Source organism: Myxocyprinus asiaticus, chromosome 3, assembly GCF_019703515.2.
Source record: "Myxocyprinus asiaticus isolate MX2 ecotype Aquarium Trade chromosome 3, UBuf_Myxa_2, whole genome shotgun sequence".
Classification (NCBI taxonomy): domain Eukaryota; kingdom Metazoa; phylum Chordata; class Actinopteri; order Cypriniformes; family Catostomidae; genus Myxocyprinus; species Myxocyprinus asiaticus.
This window is the reverse complement of record NC_059346.1, coordinates 39,546,406-39,569,850: the sequence shown is the minus strand read 5'-3', so window position 1 is coordinate 39,569,850 and position 23,445 is coordinate 39,546,406. Positions and strand designations below refer to the sequence as shown.

General features: G+C 36.9%; 1 protein-coding gene and 1 pseudogene across 2 annotated transcripts in view; one reads left to right on the top strand and one right to left on the bottom strand.

Moving 5' to 3' along the window:
- The window catches only part of LOC127421133 (ras GTPase-activating-like protein IQGAP1), a 76,524-nt gene that overhangs the window by 29,506 nt on the left and 23,573 nt on the right, over window positions 1-23,445 (bottom strand). For both annotated transcript variants that reach the window (XM_051663928.1, XM_051663935.1), the window contains exons 3-15: window positions 21,072-21,228; window positions 20,151-20,228; window positions 18,409-18,485; window positions 12,923-12,990; window positions 10,367-10,480; window positions 10,047-10,225; window positions 8,116-8,203; window positions 7,552-7,715; window positions 7,375-7,462; window positions 6,134-6,294; window positions 5,323-5,489; window positions 5,084-5,208; window positions 3,050-3,213 (exon numbers count right to left, since the gene is read on the bottom strand). In XM_051663928.1, coding sequence (XP_051519888.1) covers window positions 3,050-3,213; window positions 5,084-5,208; window positions 5,323-5,489; window positions 6,134-6,294; window positions 7,375-7,462; window positions 7,552-7,715; window positions 8,116-8,203; window positions 10,047-10,225; window positions 10,367-10,480; window positions 12,923-12,990; window positions 18,409-18,485; window positions 20,151-20,228; window positions 21,072-21,228 — 1,630 coding nt within the window. The remainder of the gene's footprint in view (window positions 1-3,049; window positions 3,214-5,083; window positions 5,209-5,322; window positions 5,490-6,133; window positions 6,295-7,374; window positions 7,463-7,551; window positions 7,716-8,115; window positions 8,204-10,046; window positions 10,226-10,366; window positions 10,481-12,922; window positions 12,991-18,408; window positions 18,486-20,150; window positions 20,229-21,071; window positions 21,229-23,445) is intronic.
- On the top strand, window positions 138-3,042 carry LOC127421148 (proteinase-activated receptor 3-like; annotated as a pseudogene).

The following is a 23,445-nucleotide window of genomic DNA, read 5'->3' as shown; positions in this document are numbered from 1 at the left end:
TATTTGCAGCACACTGTTTGTAAACAGTCTGGTTGAAACCATTCCACGGAAGTCTCACGTCATGAAGTATTTCCTGACATGCCTGACACATGAGCACTGAACAATTCAATCCAGACTCCCCGAGCCTTTAACGGGAAACCAGCACACTACACCCTTTAGGGAGGCATTAAGCTAAAAAACTTTTATTTGAGCATAAACTTTACCTTAACTTATTTTCAGCTAAAAGATGTGATTGACTATTAGGATGAGTAATCCTCAGAAGAGATCCTAGTAGGTCATGTTTAGTTCACTGAAAATGGCTGTGTGAGAGTATTTGTGGCGCTGTTGTTACCATTAATGTTTGAGGACTCATTTCAAGAGACGGGTAAGTCAAACACTTCTCTCTAAGAAAGCAGTTACATAGAGATCAACACCTGATTGCTACGGGGCTTCAGACTTGGGCTCAAGTCACAATTTTAAGGGCTTGTGACTAAATATACTTGGCAGTCAACTTTGACTCTCCCAGTTACTTGTGACATGACACTTTTAACTTCAGCTTTGACCCAGCAGCTCTTTTGCGATTTGTTAGATTTCGCATCAAATATATATGGGGGAAAATCCTTTTATTCTAGTACTGTATATGGTGATAATGAAAATGCTAGAAGATCTAACGATGTTTCAACCGGCTAATGTGAATTGTTCTCAAATGGAACTTGTCACAAATCTAATGACATTCACATAAAGCTAGAGAATATCTGAGAAGTTTGAGTGGTTGTACACTACTGAGAGTGCAACAAGCAGGGTTGTGAGGGTTACTTTTGAAATGTATTCCACTACAGATTACAGAATACATGCTGTAAAATATAATTTGTAACATATTCTGTTAGATTACTCAAAGTCAGTAAGGTATTCTAAATACTTTGGATTACTTCTTCAGCACTGGTAGATTTTTTTCACTTGTTTTGATTATAAAAACTCTGCCAGTACAGTAAGACAAAATGTTAAAAATACATTCTCTGAAAAACCTAAATATCTTATGCAGTGTTGTTTCTAAAACAAGATAATTCAAAGTGAACAAAAAGTCAAATACAATGTTTGCACACTGTCCATAGAATTTTTTTTAAATTGTATTCTATGCATTATTTTTTATATATTTATTTTTTACTTTATTGCACTTTTTGCAATGTTCAGCCTCTGAACAGAAAGAAGAAAACATATTTTGTCTATGGACGCAGTGTGCAAAGTTTGAGCAGTTTGAAATATAATGAATTAATCTAATAACATATTTTATAACACCACTTTAATGTTGAATTTATTTATTTTTTTCCCAACATCAACAGATTTCACATGCAATACACCACACCCACCATTTCAGCCAAAAACATTTTTTGGAAGAACGGTGTGTAATGTTACACAGTTCTCCAACTCATCCATCCACCAGCCTGTGATAAATGTCAGTGAAAATGTCTTCAACCACACCACTGGAATTCTCAGCACTAGGATAATTCCATATGCCTATATCTTAGCAATCATTACTGTAATCCCCTCCAACGTCTTTGTGTTGGCTTGCCTCAGTAGAAAAAGGAATTTATCCACTGGTATCCTGTATTGTAGCCTAGCAGTTTCAGATCTACTCCTGCTAGTTTCTCTCACACTCAGAGTCCACTATCACCTCAATAACAACAGCTGGATCTTTGGAAATCTAGTCGAGAGTTGGTGACTGCCTACTTTTACGGTAACATCTACTGCTCAATCCATGCCCATATGTGTATATGTGTAATGCGATACCTAGCAGTGGTTCACCCGTTCCGTTACAGGGGGACTGCCGAAAAGATACTGTGCGATCTGGGCAAGCTTAACTGTGTGAGTGGTTTTTGCAATTGCGATGGTACCAGAGTTTCTGTTTCAGCAGAGCTACCACGTTTATGGGCAAGAGATCATAAGGTGTCATGACATCAGCCCTTATGAGGAAAAGACTTACGGAGCTTTAATTCCATACAGATTAAGCCTGATTTGCCTGGGATTCATCCTGCCCTCATTGATCATTGTCTTTGTTAATGGATATATTATCCATCATCTAAATCGCTCCAGCCGTGACTGGGAGCATTACATCATGGCAAGCACACTGGTGTTTGGGATATTTTTATTGTGTTTCACCCCAAGTAGCGTATTTCATTATATACATTATGTAAAGCTGTACACTCAGCAACAAGATTACTTGTATCAGTACTACAGAGCAGCAGTATGTCTGTGTTCCTTCCACAGCTGTCTGGACCCCTTCCTCTCTTATCTCCTAACAAAGACTTCAACTTCCCAGCCTAAGTTTAGATCCTTTACTTCTGGAGCTCAGAAGCCTTCTTTCATTATCTAAAGCCTGGGGATTTCTAAACATCAGGATGTTTTTGCTGTGGACCCTGCAAGAAGGACTTTCTTATCTACAATGGTTCATCAGTGGGTTAAGGATGTTGTGGTTAGGGTTAGACCCATCTAACTTAGTCCCTCAGCAGAGCCTGTTAACAGTGTACATTGTGTGAGAATACCTATGTACATTAAAAAAAAAAAATTAAAGGAGAACTGAATTTTTGGGACCAGTAAAGAACATTCTGGTCTCTTGAGTATTTTACCAACACTCTTAGGGAATCTCAAGTCAGATGGTCATTTTCACAAAATAAATCCAAACGGGTTTATTAGAACCCTTTTGCGAAGTGGAGGGGTCTTGTATTACCCTGAAAGGGTTTATTTTGTGATAATGACCAGCTGATTTATTGATTTAAATTGAAATTAGTTGACTATGTGTGTATTGCTATGATCTAGCACAGTGTGCAAAATTAGTTGACAGCACCAATTATACAGTTTAATGATCATTGTGCAAAAATATTTGCCGCTGTGTAATAAGCCAATGTATTATCAGAGGTCTGAAAATGTTAAAGATGGCTTACAAATTACAGAACCAGAATAAACACTAGATTGCTCCAGATGCAAAAAGTAGCCTTTACTTTCAAGAAAACAAAGAGGTCACCTGAACTCTCAGACATTTTATTGGTTTTTGACAATGTTATGGTATTTTCACCTTGCAGATGAGGACCTTAGTGTGCAGCAGCAGATCATGATAGTGTTTGCCAATGGCAGGGTTGACTCCCTGTAGTTTAGCTGTAGGGAGGAGCAGGGCGGCGAGTGTCTTCTCTGGATCTCCAGAATTTAGGGCTTCATTGATCTCAGCTATAGCAATGACTCCTGAACAGAAAAAAAAAAAAAACAATTGATATGGTAACCTAAAGTATTTCAAACACCTTTATTTTAACACTCATTAAAAATATGTGAAAAAGAAAGGGTGAAATATGTTTCCATATGAGAGTGTATATGTATTGCTTCACTGTCTTTTGGGTAAGATCAACTGTACTGTTTCTTTATTAGTTAAATAAATGATAACTAGGGCTGTCGATTTAACATGTTAATTTAGTGTGGTTAATTATATAAAAAAATAACATGATTAATTGCATAGATTTTTTTTTAACATGCCCTGTACATAAATTCTGTAATAAGGAATGTTCCTACTATCGGAACAATTTAAGCTTGATGTACCACATTGATGCAGTAGGGGGCAGTCAGCACTGCAGCTGTACAAACAATGCATCTTGTCAAACCAACGAGCAGGCATCTCAGCCTTCCACAGATGCGCTTTTGTGCTCAAAGACAGCTGAACCAAGCTGGGATCTTGACATTTTCAAACAGCAATAGGGTTGAGCATAGTTTTTTAAGGTTTTTCAAAGTTTCAAACTGTTTAACTTTGCACATTGTCCTGAAAACACAGCACTTAGAAATAGAGGCGCTGCAAACTAGTGAGAAATGGCACAACCAAAGTGAGATGCTCCAAAAGCATATGTCTGACAGTAGTTCAATAATTGGATTATGTTCAATGATATGGAAATAAAACAAACAAATATTTTGACTTTTAAGGATACTTTGTATGTCTAAATTAGGGATGTTAATAATTAATCGATAATTGACTAATCTTTATTAATAATTTTATTGATTAATCTTATCGATCGTCAATTAATTATTTTCAGAACAAATGTGTTCAGTAATCATGCCAGCAGACTTTGATTAGGCTGACCTATACAGTCATCTGCCGCTAGAGGGAGCTTGCGCACTGCATGTCACGTCTTCTCCGCATACTAGAAGAAGATGCACAGATGAAGATGAAGCAGGCTCAACGTAAACAGTGTTCAAGCGTTTTTCTATAAATTAACATTATGTTTTCCGTTTACATCGTGATAGTTTGTTAAAGTACAACATGAAAACAAGCCCAGTTGATATGTTGGTCTCCTTTTTTCATCCCAACCTACAATTACGTCAGTGATTGCCAGGAAAGCAGATTCTGCTGACATCTCACCAGCACCAGAGAAACTGTATGCAATGTAGGCTACTGTGTTTACACAGCGTGTTATGATTTGAGTTAATTTCAAATAAAAAAATAAGTCCAAAGGTCCGAAATATAAGTTTTAATGAACTCAAATATGTATACAAGTTATATATCTTGTATACAAGCTATTATTAACAGTAATTCATTAAAAGAAATTAAACAATTCACAAAATCATACTAAACATAGGCTAAATGTATTAAAATACACTGAAGTAAGAATACTTTAAAGGTGCACTCAGTAACTTTTGTCTTTGTGTCATCTTGGACTTACACTGACAACTAGTGGCTTAGTGGAACCAAGTGTATTAATTTAAATTATATTTAAACAGTAGGCTACATGCACATATTATATAGAGTCCTCCACTTGCGTTTTGCAGTATCAACGTTAATGATTAATCCATTTATTGATTGTTAATATCCACGACGATCAATTATTACAATTTCTGAAAATTTACATCCCTAGTCTAAATGCTTTACTTGTCTTTTGCCACAATATATGTGTACGATGTAATGTATTTGAATGGTCTGAATTTTAATATTTATTATATATTACTACTTTTTGGGACAACTGTTTGACTTAAAATCATCATCTTATAATTTTATATAATGTTATAATGTTACACCTCCTTTCTCAGGTAGTAAGTTTGTATTTTGAAACAATAACATGTTTGGGTCCCTTACTCTCATGCTCCTCATGGACCTGCATGTTCACAGTGTCGATGGACTTCTGAACATCATTCCAGGTGAGGAACTCTTGTCCCTGGGCAAGAGACTCTGCTCTGAGTCTGATCAGTGTGTCTGCATATCTGAGTAGAACAAAGCCAAGAAAGGCACACGATGAAATTATTTTCATGTTGCATCTCAGTATAATAGTGCCAGGTACCTTTCTTTTTCACTGAATTTTTCAGTATCACTCTTACCTCTGCATATTGTCAGCGTCCAGGTTACTGAAGCCCAGTGGAGAGTCACTGAGCTGCTCAATCACAGCAACCGAGTCTTTAGTGTCCAACACCTCATTTAACACAAACACGGCAGAAAGCATCTCCACAGCTACACACAGCTCCTCATGAGTAAGACCGCTCTTGTTCTTATGCATAAAAGAGAAAGATGGCCAAAACATAAACTTTTTTAGTATGTAGGTAAAGACAAGAATGAAAGTCCTGAGGATTGTGCCACAGAGGGCTTTTAAATGGGTAGTTGATGCATAACGTGACCACTGGCAGTTTTTTAAAATTAACAAAATATTTTCATATGTGTTCCACAGAAGAATGAAACCCATGAGTTTGAGACAGCATAACAGTTAGTAAATGATGAAGGAAAAATGAACAAAAGCACACACATCCAACAGCAAAAAAGCTCAATGTGGGTGCCCAATTTGTCTGATGAAGAGCTGTGGGCTCGAAATGTCACCTTAGGCGAGAACATTAAAATAAAATCTTCTAATTTTGGAATCGTGATCTGCCAACTTTTCTCTCTTTTAGTAAATGATAAAAGAATTATAATTTTTGGGTAAACTGTTCCTTTAACATCTAGACATTAAAATTAATATGAATGCATAAGTGAAAGTTTTCAGACAACTTCTTTTGTTTTTTATTATTTTTAATCACCTTTTTGCCTTCACTAGTTTATTTTGAGATGGTTTAAAATGGGTTTAGATGGAATGTGGCACATCACACAGAAGGATATGTCAATGTCCTAGGAGTATTTCATGTCAACTACCCAAATACTGACCTGAGATCCAATCTGCAGGCTGAAGAGCTGGGCCTGGTACAAGCTGGCAGCAGTGTGGTAGACGATGGGTAACTGGGCCTCTGGGTTCAGCAGCTCCTCCACTGTCTCTTCTGGAATGCCATGACGAATAGCTGCATTGATTGCAGCAACAGCCTCATGCTCTGTGTCAATCAACAATATTATATAAACAGATAATCCGAAAAAACAATCATGCAGTGAATGTTTCGAACTACATGAATGACAAATTATGGACAACTCTACTCACTTAGAGGCACTTTGATCTTGTAACATATTTACTTGTCTTAGGTTTTGTACTTGAATAGTATATACTGCTACTTGGTGAAGAATAATTGTAACAAAACAATATATAGAATAAGGCAATACATTTAAATATTAATCAAACTGTTGTTTTCTTGCTTTAATATATTATTTCCAAAGCCAAAACTGCTAAAGGGATAGTTCACCCACTAATGAAAATTCTCCCATCATTCACTCATCTTTATGCCATCACAGGTGTGTATGACTTTCGCAGAACAAAAATTAAGATTTTTAGAAGAATATTTCAGCTCTGTAGGTCCATACAATGCAAGTGAATGGTGGCCAGACCTTTCAAGCTCCAAACATTTCATATAGGCATCATAAAAGTAATCCATATGACTCCAGTGGTTAAATCTATATCTTTAGAAGCGATATGATAGGTGTGGGTGAGAAACAGATCAATATTTAAGTTTTTTTTTTTTACAATAAATCTCCACTATCACTTTCACATTCTGAAAGTGAAAGTGGAGATTTTTGTAAAAAAGGATTGAAATGTTGATCCGTTTCTCACCCAAACTGATTGCATCGCTTCAGAAGACATATATTAAACTGCTGGAGTCGTATGGATTACTTTTATGCTGTCTTTGTGTGATTTGTTTAAGCTTCAAAGTTCTGGCCACCATTAACTTGCATTGAAAGTACCTAAAGAGCTGAGATATTCTTCTAAAAATCGTTGTTTGTGTTCAGCAGAAGAAAGAAAGCCATACACATTTGAGATGGTATGAAAGCGAGTAAATTATGAGAGAATTTTCATTGTTGGGTGAACTATTCATTTAACGTAATTTGTTAAAGCATCATATACAGTACACTGACCATATTATTTGGCATATGGTGGCATACGGAGTTTCATATTTATAAAAAAATCGACACAATAATCTGTACATTCTCAAAAAGCCAAGGGTACATGTACATGTACAACATACTTCGTCTATCGGCCCCTGCAATCTCATTACAGGATGTGATGACCCTCTGGATCTCTTCCCTCTCTAGCTGTGCACTGGCACCACCATCCTACAAGGAGATGTAATAAATGTGCTCATCAAACTCATTTCACCTGACTTTGACTCTTGGCCAAGAGAAAGCAATCTACTTCAGAGTACCTTAACTTTATGTTCCCTGTAGGATGTGAAGTGCTCCAGGTAACAGTGCGAGTTGGCGTCTGTGACTCCCACAAGACCAAGGGCAGGTAATCTAAGACTGGACAGGAGGGCTCTCTGATCCTGAGCATCAATAGCCTGGTTTACTTGACTAACTGCTGCTGATGCTACAAAGAGAAAATCTGCATTATTTTTAAAGCCTAGAGAATAAATATTATATCCATACTGACCTAGAATGCCATATATACAAATTTTATGTACTCCTACAGGCCCCTCAGTGAGGCTCAAGTACCCTTTTCATTTTTGTCCACCATTTATACCTTTTATATTCTTTTAATCTATTGACAGTCCTAATATTGGAACCTGAGGTACACATACCAATGGTTGAAAATTGCTGATTTACTTCAAATACTACAAATTCAAGGTTCCGTTCTCATGAATGGATTCCCCAAAAATCATCTAAACATCCTCTTAGGTTCCTTTTAACGCACATGTGAAATCATGAGGAGTTATGTATAAATACAGCAGCACAAAAATGAGTAATAAAGATGAAAGTGCCAAACTTACTGTTTACAAGATCTACATTATTCTGGATCTCCAGCTGGGTCAGTAATTCTTCATATACATCTCTCTCTTCAGTTGCAATAGAGGAGCGCTGAACACACATACAGACTCAGTTACGTGAGTCACAATTAGTGACATAGTGTTTTTAAAAGGTAAATAAAACAAAAGAAAAATCAGGGTTGGTGAATTCTGGTTTGATCCTCACTAAAATTGAGCCATGACTCGCTAACACCATTGCACCGTTGAGCAAGAAACTTTAGCCCAAGACTCTTTGCTCAAGGGGGATTGTCCCTTTAATAAGTCGCTTTGAATACATAAGAAACAAATTATATGAAAAATGTTCTGAGCAGTTATTCAGAGGTCTGATACTGCCCCAAAACACCATTCACACACCCTTACCAGTGTACACACAACAAAATGACTCTTTAGGTGATTGGGTGATGATGGAGTCAGCTAAATATACATGAGGAGTGTTAGAAAACATCAGCATGAAGGCAAGGCTGATGCTGTGTTATTTCTTAATCTAAATCCTGCTGATTTTGCAAGTAAAAAAATGCTGGACCTTGTTGTTTGGAATAAAAATAAACTTGCTTTACATTAACCTTTTAGTTATTTTATTACCAATCAAGCCCAAATTTCTTGCAAGTTATTACCGTAATACTTCTCCCTGTGCATTATTAGTGTAAAGGTTCAGATATTCACTTGTTTGGGAGTTTTCACTCACTCACAGAGCATAAGTATCAAAGTTCATTGCTATGAGAAATCCTAGTTCTTACATTATATTTAGACATAAAGCATTGAATTTATTCCTGTGGCCTACTGTCCAGGTAAAGGTTAAATGAATAGTTCACCCAAAAATGAAAATTCTCATTTACTCACATCACAGGTGTGTATGACTTTCTTTCTTCTGATGAACACAAAAAAAGATTTTTTGAAGAATATCGCAGCTCTGTTGGTCCTTACAATGCAAGTGAATGGTGACTAAACTTTTGACGCTCCAAACAATCACTTAAAGGCAGCATAAATGTAATCCATACAACTCCAGTGGTTAAATTAATATCTACAGAAGCGATATGATAGGTGTAGGTCAATATTAAGTCCTTTTTTACAATAAATTCTCCTCCCAGCCCAGTAGGTGGCCATATGCATGAAAAATGCAAATCGCCAAAACAAAAGAAGAATGTGAAAGTGAAAGTGGGGATTTATCATAAAAAAGGACTTAAATATTGATCAGTTTCTCAACCACACTAAACATATCGCTTCAGAAGACACAGATTTAACCACTGGATTTGTATGGTTTACTTATATGCTGCCTTTATGTACTTTTTGGACCTTCAAAGTTCTGGTCACCATACACTTGCATTGTATGGATCTACAGAGCTGAGATATTCTTCTAAAAATCTTTGTTTATGTTCAGAAGAAGAAAGAAAGTCTTTCCCATCTGTGATGGCATGAGGGTGAGTAAATGATGAGAAAAAATTCATTTTTAGGTGAACTATCCCTTTAAGTCAATGGATCACACTGCATAGTAACTGATGATAGCTTCTGCTAAAACCAGCCTCAAATTACTATATACTGTACCAACACTACCAGTCAAAAGTTTGGATAGACTTAACTGAACTTATTTTTCTCATGATCTTAATAATCTTATGATCTAAAGGCTTATGCTTAAATGCTTGAAATTAGTTTTGTAGACAAATATAAATTATGCCTACATATGAAGTTAAATATGATAATGTAAGACAGATTTTATTTAACATATTTTGGTTAATGCATACAGTAATTCCTATACTTCAATTTGTGTTATTTCATAGTCTTAACTACTATTCTTAAATGTTGAAAATATTAATAATAAAGATAATAAAGTTAAATAATAAAAGTAGTTGGGTCTATTTTAAGGATGTCCAAACTTCTAAAATGACTATCTAGATTACCCGTCCCGAGGCCTGATCCTCTTTCCTCCTTTTAGCTTTGCTCAGCGTGTCCTGGTAGGCCTGGGCCAATGGCGTATGTGTGTTTCTCAGTGAGGCATTTGGATTCTGCAGAGCAACCATTGTGCTCTCTGCGTGACCTTTGTCTATGGCCTCATTAATGGCAAAGACAGCAGCGTGTACTGCAGAGAAAAGACACAAAAACATTTAAAAAGTGCTTTGGATGAGGATAATATACAGTATATGTATTTATTGCAAACAGGTGTACTTACAAAGGCATATATATTTTTATACTGTAGGACATAAATTAAGTAGCCACTCACATGCTGCTTCATCTACTGAAAGCTCATTGGCCAGTATGCCACCAATCTTGCTGAAGGTGGGCATCTGGATGCCATATTTCTCCAGCTCTTTCCTCATGTTACTGATCTCCTCCTCTACAAGAAAGAGGATATTAAATGTCATGACTTTGTCTGGTAATCATCTATTTACTATCATAGGGCAGCACTAGTAACCTGCTCATTAATCCATCAAAACATATGGAGTAACACTGATCAAAATGATTTTATTTATGCCTGCAAAAACTACTTGCTATAATCTTAAATTGGTTTCCACCTCCATCATTAATTCATTACAGACCACATTATAATCACTTGAACTCAATTTTCCTGAGGAGGTGTTATTATACTTTCGGCAATAACACAAAAAAGCAATGAATGAGATAAGCAGTTATACTCAGAGGCAAACAAAACCTATAATTACCTGTCATTAGATTGCACTCTGCTCATTAATCAAACACAAACATTCAGAAAAGTTTCCCCTAATCATTCTCATCACCTCACTTTCACTAAAACCTAGAAGGCAATGTTCTGGCTTCTCCTGAATCTACACTTAAGTTATGGATATAATAGTGGGCCAGTGCTTTGACTTTTATGTTTGTAAAGGAACACCACTATATGTCCTTCAAAAAACAAGGGGGAAAAGGGAGTGTGGCTTGGGTGTGTTTAATTCAAATGTATCTAGCTTATACTTCATGGGCCCTATTTTAAGAGCGCTAGGTGCAGCGCAATGCCATTGTCATAAGGGCAAAGTCAGTGGGCATGTCCATGAAGTTTTGGTATTTTCGTGCAAGCTTGCGCTAAAGTCTAGGCGCAAGTGGGTTTGGCAAAATTGCGCGTGCAAAGGGCTAATGGGCTGGGTCAAGTGCAATTTAATTCTGAGGTTCTTGTCCAGCACCCCCATTATATAGTCCATTCCCCCAAGCACAAGCGATATAAACAAAAACAGCACATTCATAAGACGTTGGTAGTGTAAATGACAGTATGCAAAGATCTAAGAATTAGAAGAATGGAAAATTACGTTCTTTTCTATGACAGTGACACACTACTTTCATACGCTTGGAAAATTTGATTCTCGTCAGAATTTATAGAGAATGTAAGTATTATTAATCATTTTCATCTACTGACACACAAATCATAGCTCGTATTAACAGTGATTGTATCGGAACACACTTCACTTCTACCAGTCGATACTGATTTTCGAACAATTTAATTCATTTATTTTAACACTAAAATATTAAACCAAAAATATTTCGAAATTCAAATTTCACTTCAAACGAAACAAAAATAGAATCAAAATAACGAAGTGGTCAAAAAAATCATACCAAATCCAAACATTTTACTCTCTTCAACTTCTTCTTTTGCAGTGACTTAAAAATCACACTAGGGCAACAGTTGGAAAAATACCAATACAAATTAGATCATAAATACAATGGTAAACAAACATCATATAAAAAATAAAAAAAATGAAGAAAAATAAACCATGACCTATAGATAGTTTAACAAATCTTTCATAAAACAACTATAACTGTGATTGTCAGGGACATAATTTGATGTTTCACTATATTTTCAGAGTTTGGACATGAACTTTATTACCACCAGCTGGTAGAATCTCCAAACTGCAAATGTAGGAACTGAATTTAGACGTTGCGCTAAAAACAGACGTGCTCTTGAAACGTCTGTGACGAGGAGGAGGGCGGGGCCAATTGGGCTAATCAGCCGAGGAGAGGGATAAATGCAGCCGGATGCAGCAGTTCAAGAGAGCCACACGCAGCTGCCGTGTGTGTTTATGTTTATGTCTTTTTAATTTTTCATTAAACATTATTTTGATGTTTCGTCCGGTTCCTGCCTCCTCCTTGCCCATTTTAAACCTTGTTACAACGTCTTAGCGAAATAACCTATTTCTCAGGAAAATGGCAATTTGCGCTTTGAGTCACTTCATTATTAACATACAATACACTTATAGTTTGCACCCATACACCCACAGATAGCGCAAACACTCCCACCTACGCCCACTTGCAACTTGCGCTAGCACGAAAATTGTGCTTAAAATTCACGAAAATTGATTAAGATGTAGCGCACGGTCATTGCGCGTAGCGCTGTACTATGTGCACTCACGAAAATAGAGCCCCATGTTTTCTACCAATATGTCATGACAAGAAACAATGCCATTTTATGCCCCATTTGTGTCCCCATGAGATTACATTCAACCCACAACATTTGAATCTAACAGGGTTGGCACAAATTTTGAAAGAAAAATGTAATAGGTTATATTCATATATTCACTTTTCTATTCAAATTATAAGTAGCCTATTTGAATAAACTTACTCTGACAGGGTTAAATAATGTAGTGCTGTAAGATTAGGGTTATGAAATGATAAATAAGTACAGTTTTGGTACTTTACAAGGCTGAAAAGCTGTGGTTACTGTAGACTTGGTCCTGTACTTTGGGCCTGAGGTCGGGGCAAAAAACTTTTCAAACAAGAAAAAAATAAAACAGAAACTTTCTTGAGAATGACCCTACTAATCACTGTTCTGTACCTGTGAAGTCAACTTTTCCCAACAAGTCCTGGATCTGAGGGGCAATTCCCAATTTGAAGAGGTACAAACTGCAAAAAAAAAAAAATAAATAAAAATAAAAACAGTGAGAAAAAGCATTATATCATGTAGTTAGCGTGATCAACCAGCAGCAAGATAATGATAGATAATTTTCTCAGAGATAACAGAGCTGCTGGTCATGAAAGCTGGGGAGAGGACACACAATGAGTTTGAGATTAATACTCTTTAAAAAGTTTACCCAGAAAATTATTAGCAATGTTAGTATAGCAACCTTAGTTCACACAGCTCTTTTTTTCCTCCCCAGAATATGAAATTTTGTATGCCTGGATGGGAGGGAGCAGCCCATCTAAATGAACTGCTGAGTCAGGAAAGTTGATGTAAACTGAATTTCCATTATTAAAAACAATAAAAAATAGACAATTGCACAAGATTGGAAGCAGATCAACCATTAATGCATCTAGGTTACTAATGCTCATGCTAACAAAGCATGAGCATTTTTAGATCTAAATATAATACAACCAAGTTATATGAGATAACCAATTAACATAGTAAAGGGATAGTTCACCCAAAAATGAGGATTCTGTCATCATTTATAAACGTTAATGTTGTTCTGTGGAACACAAAAGGAGATGTCAAGCAGAATGTTAAGGACTAAAAGCCTCTGTCACCATTCACTTTAATTGCATCTTTACAATGAAAGTGAATGATATAATACTTTTGTGTTTCACAGAAGAAATAAAATCACAGAGCTTTGGAAAAACACGAGGGCGAGTAAATTATGGCAGAATTGTTTTCTTTCTTTTCTGGGGGGTGAACTAACCCTTTAAGTGATTAATTATGCCTCATTTTCTAAATATGTTTTTCTGCAAAACAGACCATTACGCCAGATCACAAAATGTGAAGTTATAAGATTCTTCCACAAGATGGCAGTATAAAGCTGGGCCAATTCTGGCCCAAATCCACTGCATGAAATTCGAACACTAGTGGAAACTGTATTCAACTTTTATCTGTCTGCTGATTGAAGACAAATAGAGGAGTAATTAATTATTGAAGAGTTGTGAGTGTTGTGCGCTTGAGCATGTTTATGTGAGATAGACACAGTTTGGTAAGACTTTATCCTCGCTTGTATATGAGATGTAGGTCACTACGGCTGATGAGTCACAAGAGGATCAATTACATTATTTAGAGCCAAACTGATAGCAGAGCTATGTGGACAAAGATTTGCTTTCAGATATATACACTCACCGGCCACTTTATTAGGTACACCTGTACAACTACTTACTCATGCGATTATCTAATCAGCCAATCGTGTAGCAGCAGTGTAATGTACAAAATCATGCAGATACGGGTCAGGAGCTTCAATTAATGTTCACATCAACCATCAGAATTGGGAAAAAATGTGATCTCAGTGATTTCGACCGTGGCATGATTGTTGGTGCCAGACGGGCTGGTTTGAGTATTTCTGTAACTGCTGATCTTCTGGGATTTTCACGCACCACAGTCTCTAGAGTTTACTCAGAGATAACAAAAAACAACCAGTGAGTGGCAGTTCTGTGGACGAAAACACCTTGTTGATAAGATGTAAACGGAGAATGGCCAGATTGGTTTGAGCCGACAGAAAGGCTACAGTAACTCAGATAACCCCTCTGTATAATTGTAGCAGAATAGCATCTCAGAATGCACAACACGACGAACCTTGAGGCGGATGGGCTACAACAGCAGAAGACCACGTCGGGTTCCACTTCTGTCAGCCAAGAACAGAAAACTGAGGCTGCAGTGGGCCTACCATTTGTGTTACTCAGCAGAAATCCAGATTTGTCAGACCAGGCGATGTTTTTCCAGTCGTCTACTGTCCAGTTCTGGTGAGCCTGTGCCCACTGCAGCCTCAGTTTCCTGTTCTAGGCTGACCATTCTCTTTACACTCTAGAGACTGTTTTGCGTGAAAATCCCAGGAGATCAGCAGTAACAAAAATACTCAAACCAGCCCCTCTGGCACCAACAATCATGCCACGGCCGAAATCACTGAGATCACATTTTTTCCCCCATTGTGATGGTTAATGTGAACATTAACTGAAGCTCCTGACCCATATCTGCATAAGCAATGATTTTATACTTTACACTGCTGCCACACAATTGGCTGATTAGATAATCGTATGAATAAGTAGATGTACAGGTGTACCTAATAAAGTGGCCGGTGAGTGTGTGTATATATATATATATATATAAACATGCTGTACTGCATCTAAAATGATTTTAATCAGCATTTAATAATTATTATGCATGCAGCTTTTACAACCTCATATTAATTAAAAGACTGCATTAAATATTTGTACTTTAAAAATGTTGTCACACCACAGGACTATTTAAAATGTGGTGCAATAAGGTGTGTAAAAATTATGAATGATTGAAAGAATGAAAGAATGATTTGAAAGAAGTAGTGACTAAAATATACACTTTCACTTATATATTAATAAAAATTTGTACCTAAATGTTTTGTTTTAAAGTCCATGTGCACGTTGTACATCAACTACCCATACATACATTTTAACCTATAAGTTTGATGTTGGGAAATAAAAAGTTCATGGACATGTTATTTATCAAGAACCTATGAAAAGTATGTAGTACTTTTGGTTGTCCGAGACATCTAGGATTTTTCTTTGGGTCTCTGCAGTGTCAGTGTTGTCTAGTGTTACTGAAGGTGTTAACTACAGGTTCAGGAAGGAAGAGCGTGTGCAAGGCAAAGGCAGGAAGCCAGGCAACCCACACACAAGACAAGAGAGAGAGAGAAAGAGAGAGCAGAAAGACTATAAATCATTTACCAAAAAAGAAGCCTTCTTGTGGTCATTCATTAGACACACTCCTCTGTGCACGCTTGCATCAAACGTCGGAAGATTTGCATAAATTAAGATACCTATGACTGTCACCAGGATTTCCATTTAAAACTGACCAGTTTTCTGCTCTCAGTCACTCAATGCTTTTCTAAAAATTTACTTTTCATCAAATAAAGTTCAATACATATAGTCACAGCTGAATCTAGATTTTTTTCCCATGCAAAAGCCACTTTGACAATACAAGTGTTGTGAGGGGTTGTCAGGGCATCACAGTGAAGTTATGAGTGGTTTTTAGCGTGATGCTATGCGGTTTGCTAGGCTTTCAAGTCAAAAGAACCGAATCACTTAGAAAAGCAATAGCACACCTCTCCTCAACAATGTCTCATGATTTGAGGTATAATTCATGTCTGTAGCAAAAACAGTACAGGACAATATATGAACAGAAGTTTAACACTTGTTAATGTTATGTGTTATGGGTTTTGAAAAATCTCTAACTCTCAGTATGAGAAATAATAATACTGATCTTAGCTTTAGCAAACACCACTGTAATATATAGTATATTGCCCTGGAGTAGCAAGTTCAAATCCAGGGCATGCTGTGTGACTCCAGCCAGGTCTCCTAAGCAACCAAATTGGCCCGGTTGCTAGGGAGGGTAGAGTCACATGGGGTAACCTCCTCGTGGTCACTATGATGTGGTTCACGCTCTCAGTGGGGCACGTGGCGAGTTGTGCGTGGATGCCGCGGAGAATAGCGTGAAGCCTCCACAAGCGCTATGTCTCCACGGTAACGCGCTCAACAAGCCACGTGATAAGATGCACGGATTGACATTCTCAGACGAGGAGGCAACTGAGATTCGTCCTCCACCACCCGGATTGAGGCGAGTCAATACGGCACCATGAGGGCTTAGAGCGCATTGGGAATTGGGCAATTGGGGAGAAAATAATAATAATAAATACAATTAAAAATAAAAATTTTATGATACTGAATAATGGCTAAAATGCCCTACAGATGAGATCTCAAATCAGCCTCTTGACTACACATTTATACTAAGCTCATCTGAGGGGATTCCCTGTGAACTTTCTAAGCATAATTTGCAGTACTGTAATTCACAGTAGGACAGATGAGGTACTACATTTATCATGATTGTGTATATAGCATGTTTCCACTGAAGGCAGAATATGAAGGGAAACAGAAAGCTCAGTAAATCTCTATACACTTCCTGCAGGGCGGGAACCAGATTTCATAACAGTGTGCAGGATTACACCTCGGATTTCATAGTTCAGAGCATTCAATCCTATGCAAGCCATAAAACAACAGAATGGTAATTATCAATGAAGTTTTGTAACAAAAAACGTAAAAAAATAACTATTGCACTAACTGAGGAGACATGTGTCGCTTACTCTTAATAATAGTTTATTTTTGACTCTCAAAAATTTAGATTTTGACATTACTGTTTTTATTTGAATAAATGAAGGTAGATTTCTGATACATTTGTACTTTAGTGTTTTGTTGGACAAAATTTGTACTTCCTTTGTTTTGTTTGACAAAAAAAAAACTGGCCTCATACCACATGACCCACAACTGGTTTTCAAACACTGAAAAAGTGTAACATCTAGGCTAACTATTAAAGCTTGAGAGTCACATATCTCTGAGGTTAAACCATATAGCGAGTTAAATTGAAGATACAAGGAAAGTTTGTTATGAACCAGAATTTAAAAGGATTTTAAGATACAGTATCTTCAATATTTCTGGAGTTATTGGCACTCCAACATTGGAAAAAAACTTGTGACTAGGAAAAAAAAGTTTATTTCCAATTTTTGGACTCATGCCACTGGCATAAAATGTAAGAAGAGGTATTGAAATCAAGTGATTATCTCTTTGTAAAAACAAAATAATGATGCTGCTACCTTTTCAAGGTTATTTTTAGACCTGTATTCAAATCACATTATTTCTCCCCCCTCTGCAAAATAACAGATTACTCAGAAATGATCCATGGCATTTAATATTTTGGCTGTGATCATTATTTATGTGCATCTTCCTTCAGAACAAACTATTAACAAAATAAAACATTTCACCTGGGGAAATTTCGGAAATTGGGTTGGTTTGACATTGCATGAACCTGAAAGATGCATTTACGTTCCACAGCACTACTCTCAGGAAGTCAATGATCTTAGGAAACCATTGCCCAGAATGTACAACAGAGCAGGTGTGAAAAGACAGAAAGGTTTGTCTCTGGAGATAATGGCAGAAATTATAGAACTTGACTTAAGACAGACAGGAAGTCAACCAGCGGGACTGATAGGTAGAGACAACACAGGGGGAACCCTTTGTCAAGCAACTACCCCCCAAAAAAACATCTGCTTTTCTCAGTGGTGAGATTGTCATGACAATGGCTAGAAAGAGGAAGCAGCAGTCATACATGCTTTACAAACCTGTTTTCATAACCAAGAGATCACAAACCCATGACCACAACCTAACTGCCATTTTTATAACTGCAAGTTATGAAACTTGATGAAGCAAGAAAACATTTCTAAGTCCATAGCTAAAAGGTGTACATTTTCTGGTGTGCAAATCTTGAGTGATAGAATAGAATTAAAAGGTTTATAAAAAAAGAGGTAGTGTCCTGTTACTCTGTACCTCAGTGCATGTATGCAGTAGATGACTTTGGGCATATTCTTGCGATCATACACATCGGTTGTCTCAGGATAGAATATCTGAAAGAGATAAACACATTAGACTTCCATCTTTTCTTATGGTTCCATATAACACAGCAGTCAAAGAAAAGACAGAACTCATTAGACACTCTGTTCAAAACCTATGAAGCAAAAACCATACAATAAGTAAGAGTACTGTACATGTAAGAATGTAACCAAATGTTCAAAACAGGGGATATATGTTATACCTTATGCACTGTAAAATGTAATAAGTTGATTTGAATTTAAAAAAAAGAATAAGTGAGGAAACCAATTGCCTTAAATAAATCAAGAAAATATACTTACTGTATTTGGCTCAAGTAAAGTGGACTATTCCTAGCTCACTTTACTTGAGCCAAATAAGTACATTTACCTCCAATTTACTTAGATTTGTTAAGCCAATCGGTTTACATGCTGTTTTTAAGTAGGGTTAACTAATAGATTTTACAGTGTGTTATAACACAACATAAGGTACTGTATAACTTATACCTTATATCAAATATTTAAGTCTAACAATCTACCACCGAAAATTTAAAAACTTAGATTGCTTGACCACTAATTTGAATATTGGGAGGCTGTGTCCAAATATCTGTGGTGGTTCATATTTTAATATTATATAGATGGTAATACCATGGTTCTGAATGACCACCATATTCATATACCATAGCATTTACATGGTATTTCCAAGGTACCTGAAAGAATAATATGGTATTAATGTGGTGCATATTATAAAACATGGTACTATCACGATACCATGCCCAAAATATATTGTTAGTACCACTGCACTTGCACCATGGTGAACATGAATTAATTTCTTCTTAATATGGTTTGATAATGGAACGATACATGAATAAAACACAGAGCAACAATAAATAATATGTAAACATGAAGTCATTTAGCTTAGGTGGCTTTGCATGGAGCCCTGCACACTGCACTGGGTTTCACTTTATACTTGGTTGCAGCTCATGCTTTTCTGCCCTTGAGTGAAAGTTACTGCCAGTCAAACTGACTCACTGGGCAAGTGTGTGTATACTATTTTAAGTGAACAACTCACACCATGAGTAAATATTCAATAATAGCCTTTACATACTATTCTTATAACAATGGTAAATTATCTATCTATCTATCTATCTATCTATCTATCTATCTATCTATCTGTCTGTCTGTCTGTCTGTCTGTCTGTCAGTCTGTCTGTCAGTCTAAAATAAACAGGAAACTACTGTTTGACTCAATCTTGTTAGTGTTTTGAGTAAAAGTCTAATAAAATGTGCTGTATTCTTCAAAGAGACAGGATGGCAATGATAGGTGTCAGAGTGTGTGTGTGTGTGTGTGAGTGTGTGCATGTACAGGTTTTACTATCCTTGTGGGGAACAAATGCCCCCACAAGGATAGTAAAACCTGAGATCACCTACGTTGTGAGGACCCGCCAGCGGTCCTCACAAGGGAAATAACATATTAAATTATGTTTTTTTGAAAATGTAAAAATGCAAAAAGGTTTCTGTGAGGGTTAGGTTTAGGGGTAGGGTTAGGGTTAGGGGATAGAATCTATAGTTTGTACAGTATAAAAATCATTATGTCTATGGAGGGTCCTCATAAGGATAGCTAAACCAACATGAGTGTGTGTGTGTGTGTGTGTGTATGTGTTTTGTATGTATGTATCATTGAGAGTGTGTAGCTGGACCTCACCTTTGGCAAACCTACAGACTCCATGGCTCTGAGCCACTGCACAGTGTTATCTGTGTGTCTGAAGTGTAGTCCTGAGTGCTGGAGAGAGCACAAAATAACAATAAATACAAGAGCAGCACATTACTGCACGCTTCATTTGAAATGAATTTCTGTATAAATATAACGCTGTTTTCATCATTTTGGGAGACTGATTCCTACTGATTTTGTTAGGAAAATGTGCACCAGAAATGAAATCAGAAATATACAGTATACAGAGGTACAGTAAATGAGCAATTAGTTATGAGATTTTGAGGAAGTGAGGATGTCTGTGAAGCACTAAGGATAAGGCACATACTGACAAAGTATTGGGACATATTGTCACAAACAACTGGGCTTTGTAAGTGTCAGCTAAAAGTTGAAGCTGTTAGCTGTAATTGGTTAACTCTGGGTTGAGTCTGTTTGAAATGGTTCTTTTTCGGGGAGGGGGTTGTGGAGATAAGCTTGCTAAAAAAAAAAACCTTAACCAGCCCAAGATGGTCTGCTGGTCTTAGCTGGTCTCCCAGCATGGTCAGGCTAGTCCGCCCATGTCCCTCTTGGCTAGTTTTTTAGGCACTTTTCAGATGGTCAGATAAAAACCAACTTGGTCAGGCTGGAAGACCAGCTTAACTCAGCAAAGATCATCAAACCAGCTTCGGCTATTTTAAGATGTTTATATATATATATATATATATATATATATATATATATATATATATATATATATATATATATATATATATGTACACAGTACCAGAGAGAGGAGCATGATACAGGTTCAGACTCTAACCTCCATTTCCAACATAAGTACCAGCGTGTCAGGAGCATGTGCACTATCCACTACAGTATATCATAGGCTCCAACTTGGGTTTGATTCTGTCTGTTTACCTAGAAGTAATTCAGTACCTTATAACGAGTTTGGTCCCTGTCATAAATCTTCTTCTCCGATACCAATTCGGGGGCGAAGAACCTGGCCAGTTTTCCAAGGTAGACCCCATTCCGCAAACCATCCTCCAGTTCTGTTGTTGGAGGCAGCATCTCCTCCAGACATGCCTCCATCCATCTGAAATCAAAAGGCCAAAGTTTTAGCTTAAAACCTGCTTAAACCTAATAGGATGGTAGCAAACAGTAAGTGTTAAAACTGGTAGGCCCTTTGTTACAGTACAAAATCAACACTTAAAATGATGGCAACATTTTTTTAGCATGCCTTTACTGAACTGTATAACAAACAGAGATCTTTGGTGAAAACAAGTGTGCTGCTTCAGATATTACAAGATATACATTTAAATGAATTGACAACTATTACAGGCTAAAGAAAAAGAAACCTGGACACAGATTCAATTAATAAAAGAACAACTCTGCATTCACAGTGTAAGAAAAAGTTAATTTTGCCTATGGCAGGGGGCATGGGTAGCTCAGCGAGTATTGATGCTGACTACCACCCCTGGAGTTGCAAGTTCGAATCCAGGGCGTGCTGAGTGACTCAAGCCAGGTCTCCTAAGCAACCAAATTGGCCCGGTTGCTAGGGAGGGTAGAGTCACATGGGGTAACATCCTCGTGGTCGCGATTAGGGGTTCTCGCTCTCAAAGGGGCACGTGGTAAGTTGTGCGTGGATCGCAGAGAGTAGCATGAGTCTCCACATGCTGTGAAAACAGGGGATATATGTTATACTTTATGCAGCGAGCCACGTGATAAGATGCACGGATTGACTGTCTCAGAAGCGGAGGCAACTGAGACTTATCCTCCACCACCCGGATTGAGGTGAGTAACTGCTCCACCACGAGGACCTACTTAAATAAAAAAAATGTTTTGCCTATGGCAGTGACATGGACATAAAAAATTCAATTTAATGCTATTTTTTTTAACTTGTAAGAGAAGCAAAAAAGCAGCTATAAAGATATGCTTATTAAAATGTATATCAGACCAGGGCTGAACAATTTGGACCAAAAAATCTAATTGTGATTATTTTGAAAAAAATTGCGATTCCGATTTGAACTGCGATATGATAAACATAAAACAAAAAAACATGTGTGATTGCTTTCAACCAAAATTAAACCGTGTTTTGCCCATGATTTACTGCCAACCGGAAATACTGCTCTAGAAAGTGTATTCACACTTGAGTCCTCTAAAAAAAAAAAAAAAAAACTAAATAAATAAGAAATTGTTATAGAAATATATTATTGTATAATAATAATTATCATTAGTACTATAATAATGTATTATTATTATTTAATAGTAATTTATTTCTTTAATAATTTCTTAGCTTACTGTGTAGTCCCGGTAAACCCTAAAGCCTTTATTTCGGTGGAAGCATTATTCTGAAAACTGAAGGGATGGAATTTTATGTTGTTTGAAGTTGAGTTGACATCAGTCTTTTAATGCAGTGAAATAATTTCACCTGCCTTGCTGTCAACAAAAACCAGCTCTCATGGGGTTATTTTAAATGTGTATAATAAATTGTAGTGGCCAAACACAGAGGTATGTGAAATTACACAAATGTGCAATTAAAGTAAATCTGGGGTGCTATAAATAATGCGCTCAGTGCACGTTAGCACACCTAACTGAACTCAGAACACATATGTCACTCAGGGCACCAGAGAGATAGAGTTTGTGTGTATGGAGCACAGAACCACTCTAAAACGTGAAATGTGTAATACAATGATCCCGTTTGCATTTAAGAAAGCACTACACACTACAGACAAAACAGCCATGCACATAGGCGCAGCACAGTAGGCAGCGCCTTGAGACTTTATTTACTTAATTAAATTGCAGCCCTCGCGGTTTGAAAATCAAATTGTCAAATTCAAGTCAAATTGCGATTTCGATTTGATTTTGGTTAATCTTTCAGCCCTATGTCAGACTACAGTTCATGGGCCTTCCAGAGTTCTTCACTTTAACGTGAAAGGTAACTGACTAGGATGCTATAAATCCCACAGAGTTGGAGCAACAAAAAAGAATTGCAATACTTTGATTAATATTAAAATCAGATGTAAGAGAGTTCCTAAAGCATACATAACTATAGAATTTCAGTTCCTCCAAAAATGTGAGAAACCAAGTGGACCAAAACCTGTTTATGTGATATTCTCTCATTTCCTCACAAAACCAATGCTAACTCTTTCCATATCAACCCAGTAAAGTAAAAAAAAAAAAAAAAAATGACCTTGGACCGTCCCCCAGTGTGTGCCAAAAAGTTAAAGGACATCAGTGCTTTAAACCATATGGTAAATATTGGCTTTTCCAGCGTGAACAGTAAATAGTCAACAGTTATTCTCCATCCCAC